This window comes from Quercus robur, chromosome 2 (genome assembly GCF_932294415.1).
Source record: "Quercus robur chromosome 2, dhQueRobu3.1, whole genome shotgun sequence".
Lineage (NCBI taxonomy): Eukaryota > Viridiplantae > Streptophyta > Magnoliopsida > Fagales > Fagaceae > Quercus > Quercus robur.
The window spans coordinates 59,279,048-59,287,486 of NC_065535.1; the positions used below are offsets into that span (position 1 = coordinate 59,279,048).

At 35.2% G+C, this 8,439-nt stretch overlaps 1 protein-coding gene across 1 annotated transcript; it reads left to right on the top strand.

The window, feature by feature from the left end:
- The first annotated feature begins 6,705 nt into the window (after positions 1 to 6,705).
- LOC126714245 (uncharacterized) lies at positions 6,706 to 8,439 on the top strand. The gene is made up of 2 exons (XM_050414296.1): positions 6,706 to 7,009; positions 7,107 to 8,439. The coding sequence occupies exons 1-2, from the start codon at positions 6,798 to 6,800 to the stop codon at positions 8,392 to 8,394; spliced, it is 1,500 nt and encodes a 499-aa protein (XP_050270253.1). The 5' UTR covers positions 6,706 to 6,797; the 3' UTR covers positions 8,395 to 8,439.

The window sequence follows — 8,439 nt, forward strand, 5'->3', positions numbered from 1 at the left end:
ACAAGACCCTAACGGAAAAAGAGGGGGAACCCTAAGGTTAATCAAGATAGTGAAGAAGGAATTACTACAAAAATTAAGGCTCTGGTCTACTTACGCGTGGGCTGCAAGAAACCCACGAGCTCAGGGGGCTAAATGTTGAGGTATAAAAAGTTATAATGCTATACTAAGGCCTAAAATGGCACAGTGAGTTGAACTCCATGGAAAAATAATAAAAGGATTGAGCTCAAAACAAGAAAAAAGGATGGTAGGCCCAAATCCATTAAAAATATTTAAGCCCGAGACCCAAGAAGGGATAGGTCTTGGGGCCTATGAAACGAAGGGAAGAAAGGAAGAAGTCCAGCCTGCCAAGATCAGAAAATCAAAAGGGAGTCCAATGATAAGAATTGGGTCAGGATACCCAGAAGCTACTAGGAGCTCGGGTTCCTCGGGATGTGTAGCAAAACTAGGATGAGATTAAGACAGTTTAAAAAGAGTGCCAAGAAACACAAGGAATGAAGAACAAATACGTCCTTCTCAGTCACCCAATGATGCAGAAAGGAACCAGAAGGCTTGGAGAGTAACAATTCATGAACAAGGGACTGATACCTCGGGGAAACCAGAAAGAAGAACCATGAAGGGAAGTAGCTGGAAAAACTTTAAATCTGGCAGGGATGGAATCGGCTCACTCAGGAAAAATGACAAAAGGAAAGACAACCAAAAAGGTGTGTCTGAAAAGGTAAGGTTTAGAAGTCTCAAAGGAAGAGAGATTAGAGGCCAGCTTTTTAAGGACACCCCAAAACGAAAAGTCAGCAAGAGGCTTTTGGGGAAAAAGCACCAAAAGAAGAAAACTATAAGAAATAAGGAAGGGACCAGCTATCAAAGTTGCTGGCACAACATGGGCTCTAGTACCCAGGAAAGCAAATGAGGGGAATTAGTGGTACCCCGGAACCCTAGAATGACACTATAAAAGGGGGAAGCAGCCAACAGTGAAAGGGCATTCGACAACAGTGAATCAGAATAGAATCGTTCAGAAAACTCTGTCAAAAAACTCAAAGAAAGTAGTAAAAGAAAGAGAAACATCGCCCGGTATCCTAAAACAGTCATTATAGAACATTCTTAGATTCAAAGGGATTCAAACTTTGCAAGTCTTAGAGGCTTAGAGAGCCATCTAAGTCTGTAATTTTTGAGCTTATTTGGACCTTGTAACACGTCTTAGTGAGCACATTGTAATTCACAATTAAGAAAAGTAATGAAATATCTCACATTATTTTAAGGATCCTAAGCGTTTATTTTGCGTCTTTCTTTATTACATTGCTCCTTTACTGTTTCTTACTGTTCCATACATATATATTTCTTATTTGCTAGTATGTATGTATTGTAGGGTTCTTGCTCTGTGCACCACTTGGTTTGTAATCAGCCCATTTAACTGCGGTGAACCAAGTCCAGTCCCTTGAAACAACAACTAAAAGGCCTAGGGTCCTTGCTTCTACTTGGGCTTGGACACTATCCAAAAAAGGACCCTCACGGGTCTTAGGGAAGAAAAACAAGAAAAAGTATGGAGATTTTCAGGGTGTGGCCTATTGTGGGTCTTTGGAGATTTCAGGGTGTGGCTAGGCTTTGGGATTTGATGATTTTGCTTAGGTTTGAGAAAATTGGGGCTTTGACCCAACTGAGCTGGGTTTATCATCTAGGGATTGAAAAATCTGTGGCTTCTCATCTACAGCTTCAATTGTTTGGACCTACTGTTGTTGTTGTTGTTGTTGATGATGATGAAATATGGGCTTGCCAAAAGATTATTACTTGTTGGAACAAAGGGTTGGCCGATTGGATATGTCTTTATTTGGGGAAGAAGATGTTCTTATGTTCTTTCCAAAAAATTAATGAAAAGCAACAAAAAAATTATTAATTTTTAATTAGATTTAAGGGTTGTTTTTTAAATTAATTTATTTTTTTGTTTAAATTTTGCTGATGTGGCATTTTTAAATGCCAAATAAAATTTATTATTATTTTATTAGTCACGTCAGCCTCTAACTTGTCAATAGTGAATTCTATGTACCACGTAGACAATTTCCGTTATTGAGATAACGGTAAGGACCAAAATGGTAACTCTTTTCGATTTTTAGGAACCAACATAGGCACTCCAAAAAAGTAGGGACCAAAACGGAAATTGACCCAAAATGTAGAGACTAAAAGTGTATTTTCACAAAAAAAAAAAAAAAAAACTAATTTTAAATTTGTTAATTAACTCAAAAAATTTTAATTTTTTTTATATCCGCATTCCCACCAAAATTCGCTATAATTAGTGAAAAGAAAATTCCAAATTTAAATTTGCGTTCATTTTCTATTTAAAAGTTAATTGCATTTTAACACCACAGGTGCAGTGTATTGTATCCTTTAACATTATTTTTTCTTAACTATTAGTAATGAGTACTTAATCCATGTTGATAGAATTTCGTACAATCTAATAAAAGCTTATTTTATTTTAATTTTTTTCAAAAAAGTGGCTTTACAAATTTGAATTTTGAAAGAGTGATTTTCTCTAATATTTTGATGTGAGAGAAAAGAAAAAGGATAGAGAGCTAAGTAATGTGGCTCACGTTTTGTAATCTGCCTAAATTTGGCATAAGGCTATAAATGAGCCAAGTCAAGGAGAGTATTTTAAAAGTTTAGGCTTATTTATTTAAGTTTATTTTGAATACAAGGCGGGCTTAAGTTTATCACTAAACAATATTCGATGTTCAAGTTTGGTTCTTTTTTTTGTTAAGCAAGCTTAAACTTATTTACGAGTTACTTAATTAACTAATTCAATTCTTATATTTAGTAAAACCATGACTAAATTTTTTACCGCTTTACAAATCTAAGAAGTTTTACTACGAATAGATTATTTATAGGCTAAAATATTATTTTGGTCACAAAAATTTACCAAAGGAATATTTTTATTTGTTCATATACTTTAAAAAAGTTGGTTTTTTGCCCCTCAATTATTGAAAGTTCATTTTTTGTCTCTAAACTATTGGAAGTTTTTCAATTTGTGTCCTTAAACTTTAAATTTTTTTTTATCCTTAAATTATTGAATTTTTTTTCCTATTTTTTCCCTATTTTTGTTTCTAAATTACTATTAAAAAAAAAATCACTTTACAAAGTTTAGGGACGAAAAAGAATTTTTTAAAATTTAGGAACAAAAAACAAAATTTTGGTAAATTTTAGGGACAAAAATAATTTATTAGCCTTACTTATATTATCAATAAACTATAGATAATAATTTGATATCATATGAACTTATTTACAAACTTATACAGTCTAATTTCAAGTCTTTATAATTATATTCTTTGACAAGTATACATATAAAAATATAATATAAAAGATAGTTAAATCATCTCATGATCACAAGTTTGTTTCCGAACATATTTTTGTGATTGAGCTTGGCTCAAATAATAGTCAAGCCTAAACTTAGACTTGAGCTTAGCTTGTTTTCTAAACAAACAAACATACACAAACATTTTTCCAAGTGGAGATCAAGCTTTTCATAAACAACTTGATTCATATACAACTAATGAGCATAAATAAAGATAAAGAATTTAATGAAAAAGGGAGCCTAACATATTTGAATTTTCATGACTCAAAAATTACATTTTTAGGCATAAAATTCATCCCTATCTCAAATTTGTGGGGGACAACAAAAGTGAAAAACATACATTTTTCTTTTCTCTTCCCCCTTCTATTTCCGAACATAATAGAAATAAATATTTTCTTTCTCCTTTTATTTCTCCTTCCTTTTGCCCTACTTTTTTTTTTCCTCCCTTTGTCTTCCTTCAATTGCAATAAAAAAAATTTAAAAAAACAATGTAAAACTATAGCATAAGGAACACAAAAGTCCAATTTGTCCAGTATTAAATTAAAGAGTCTGGTTAACAGGTTAACTTGTGCCCTTAAGGTATTTTTTAAAAGACTATTTTAAGAATGTTTTAATACTACTTTGATGAAAATTAGTTTTTTTTCTTTTTTCATAAAATTTTGGAGAAATTACACTTTACCACCCCAAACTTTACCTTAAATTACACTTTGCACCCTAAACTATTCGAATGCACATTTTGCATCCTAAACTATGACATTTATTACACTTTACACCTTAAACTATGACATTTATTACACTTGCACCCGAACATTAATTTTATTGTTATATTAGATAGAAGTTTATAGCACATGATTTGCATGTGAGTTTTGTTTAAATGGCACAAAGATAAAAGACAAAAAAAAAAAAAAAAAAAAGCCCATCTTCTCAATCAATTAAAAACAAAAACAAAAAGCCTCTCAAGGGTGGGTGCGTACATATCAATAGCTCCCCCACCCCCCAAACCAATAAAAAAGGGCCATCTCATGCTTATATTACCAAAAAACAAAAAGACCATCTCATGCTATAATGATCTTTAGTATACCTTCCCATCAGGATGAGTCATTATGAATCTGTAATACGTAGGGGGGCTGGGTAAAAAATAAAGGCGAAAATGCACTTTTGGTCCCCACATTTTGGGTCGGTTCTCAATTTGGTCCCTAAATTGATTTCACTCCTAGGTTAGTCCCTAATTTCAGAAAATTGTTTTTATTTTGGTCCCTGCCGTCAACCTAGTAACAGAAAATGCATACGTGGCAAACAAAATGCACTATTTGCTGACGTAGCTAATAAAATAATAAAAAAAAATTATATTTAACATTTTTTAAATGCCACGTCAGCATTTAAATTAATAAAAAAATCCAACTCATAAAATTTTTTAAAAAAATTAAATTTAAAAAAAAAACCTTAATCTAATTTAAACTAAAATCATTTCTTAAAAAATCAAAAACCATTATCTTTTTAATTCTTTAACCTCATCAACTTAAAAAAAAAAAAAAAAAAAAAAATCCCTACACTATGAATGACTAATCTCAAATTCTCTCTCTCTTCACGCTCAATGGATAGAATCTCTCACTCTCCACTATCCATGGCCGGAGCTCACTCAGCCTTCTTTCTCCACCACGCGCCGAAGCTCACAAGCAGACCAACATCGAGCAGATCAAGCTTCTTCTCCCTCTCTCTTTCTACAAAAATCTGATCTGAAGCTCTCTCTCTCTTTCAGCTTTCTCTTTGGGATTAGGGTTTGATCTGGGTTTAGAGAGAGATGGGCCGAGATCGATGGTAGTTGATGTTGATACAATGGAACCCCCACCGAAGGAGACTGAGACAACGACGGAGGTTGTTGAATCTAAATCGGAATCGGAGTCGAAGTCGGCTTCTTAACCGTCACATTAAATCCGATCAAAGAGTCAAGACGATCGAAGAAAATCCACGACGAAGTCAGGGTTCCATTAGAGAAACAGAGATTCCCGTGGTTAAGCTCCATGTAACGGCGGCCCCAGGTGTCAATGAGCATTGACGTGGTGTCCTCTCTCCAACAATCTTCGTGGACAGGTAATGGACGCGAGGATTACGGAGTAGCAGCGTTAGGTGCATTTAAAGTTAGGATTGGAAGCGGAGGAGTCGTTGACGGCATCTAAGTGTTCGTTAAGTCGCCCATGGTGGTGGTGGCGGCGAGATATGAATGAATCTATGTTGGTGGTGGTGGTGGTGTGTACGGGGTTTTTGTGGTATTGAGAAGAAAAAGGAGAAAAGAGAAGAAGGAGAGATAAGTATTGATGCAGCGATGAGGTGCGATTAGTGTTTGGTTTGAAAGAAAATCTTGATTTTCTGGGGAAAATGTTGATGATTTTCTGGGTTTGTGTGTGTTTGTTTCATAAGAAAATTTCTGGTTTTGGGTGGAAAGAAAATGTTGTGATGAAAATCTTAGGCATCGGCTTTTTAGATGTGAACTTTTTCAATGTTTGGTGAAATTTTCTGGGAAAGATATTGAATTCCTAGGAATTTTGTGTTCTTGAGTTCTTATGATCTGGGATTATGTTCTTGAGTTCTTGTGTATTCACGTTTAAATCTGAAACTATGTATTTTTATGTTTTTAATTTTGTTTTTATGTTTTTATAATTTTTTTCAAATTGATAATTTTTTTTTTAATTAGATGATGACATGGCATGCTGATGTGGTTTTTTATTATTATTTTATTAGCTACGTCAGCAAACAGTGCATTCCGTTTGTCACGTATGCATTTTTTGTTACTTGGTTGACGACAGGGACTAAAATAAAAACAATTTTCTAAAATCAGGGATTGACCTAGGAGTGAAATCAATTTAGGGACCAAATTGAGAATCGACCCAAAATGCAAGGACCAAAAGTGCATTTTCGCCAAAAATAAATAAAGAGGCTTTTGTTTTTAATTAATTGGAAAATTGGTGTTTATTTATTTATTAACTTTGTGTCATATCAGTAAAACTAATGCGTAAGTCATGTGCTATAAATTTTCATTCAACATAATAATAAAATTAACGTTGAGATACACAATGTAACAGGAGTCATAGTTTAGGGTGCAAAACATGCATTCAAGTAGTTAAGAGCGCAAAATGTAACTTGATGTATAGTTTAAGACGGTAAAGTATAATTTTTCTACTTTTATTTGTTGAGTAGTTCTAGGATCACAAATTATTCCACAACTTTTTTACCACAACTCTAACGTAGCAGATTGTGAATAATTAACTTTCATTTATACATGGACCCACCATTTTTTCTTTATCAATTACACTATACCACGTCACAATTGTAGCAAGATGTTGTGAAAAATTACGTGCTCCTACACTTTTCCTTGTTTGTTAAATTAAAGCTACAAACTTTCCCGCGTTTTCTGCTCCTAAACCCAGCTCCTTCAGCTTCAGCTTCGCAGCAATAGAGCGCGAAAATGGAGTCATGGGTTCCACTCTTCAAGATCTTCCTCAACTCCCCAACTCCCGAAACCGAAGCATCTCAATGGTTGCAACAGTCTTTCAATGCCTCATCAACCACAGCCCCAATTACCACAAGCTCTTTCCTCTCCTTGCTCTCAAAGCCCAGCGACGCCATTGTCATCGAAGACGATGACTCTTCGTCTCCCACGCTTCCTCGGACAAAGCGGTAAAAAACAAAAAGCACCCAAGACCCAGTTGCTATTTATCTTCAATTTTGATATAATGTTTGGTTTATTTGACTTGTATGGGGTTTTGATCAACAGGGTCATGTTTATAGAGACTTTACCCACTACGGTGCAATCGCGGATTCTCTCTTTTCTTGCTTATGAGCGTCAGAGGTTTTGCAAGAGGGACTTGTCGAGGCTGGCCCAGAATGTGTTGAGTGGGAATCAGGAGCTTGATTTTTGGGTCAAGAGGGCTGCACGCAATCTGCTCGATTTATTGTCTGAGTCGAATTACGAGTGGATTTCCTGTTTGAATTTGGATTCTGGGGAGGAAGGCGTGGATGAAGAGTTTGAATCATTACCGGGTTGGCTTAAGGAGGCAGCTGCGGAAGCCAATGATTTGATTCTCCCTTGGCTTCCTATTTTGCCAGACGAATTTTGTTCAGTGACGCCTTTTGGTAGTTGTGAAGTTAGTGTAGATTCGTCGAAGCAAGATGGAGAGGATGGCAAAGAAGAGGTGAATGAAGTTGTGGAGGAAATGGAGATTGATTGTCCTGCAAATGTCCCTCTTGATCCTGTAATTCATGAGAAGGCTACTTGTTTGAAAGCTAGGATTATGAATTTTGAATCTTCTTTGAAAACTGTGGGTTTAGCTGATGAAATTCGCCAACTTTGCTTGGACAAGGGCAGAGATTCTTTTGTGGTTTTGGGTCTCATTGAACCTTGGCTGGCAGATGATGAGACTGCTTCAGTTTTAATTTCACATCTTGTGAATGAAAGTGAAGAAGAGCTTGGTTGGCCGAGCCAGGTTCTATGCTCAGTAATCCTTCCCAAGTTGTTATTACTGGAAGTACCAGCTTCTCGTGTACTTGTGGCTGCAATAATGGAATATTGTAAGCTTCATCCGAAAGCAGCTGTTTATGCACTCTTGTTTCCGTTGATTCTCCATAGAGAAGGCATAAATAATCCCATATGTGATGTGATCACAAGGATCATAAGGGAATGTTTGCACCCAGCTCATGTTTCTGCTTTTTGCCAGAAGCTATTGTGTGGAGAAAAGGACGAGAGGAGGCTTATCTGTCTTCCCTGCCACCAACGTTTAATATCTGGTGAATTGGTATGGACAGAATCATTGTTTAACCTGTTCCAAATCATATTAAATCATAATGTTCATTTGACTCAAGATTCAGTTGATCATATTGTTTACCAGGTTCAGCAATTGGCTGAAAATTTTTCCAAATCTCTAAAATTTGGACACTTTTTGTTATGTTTAGTCACCAAATGTTCTCCATTATTGAAACCTCATAAGCTCTCACTGATTGAAGCTGTTGAGAACACCAGTACTCTTGTGACCAAATCTGTATTATCTAAATTGTCTAGCTTGTAGCTAGTCTTTTAAATATCAGGATATTTATTGTTGCTGTTAGCTTCA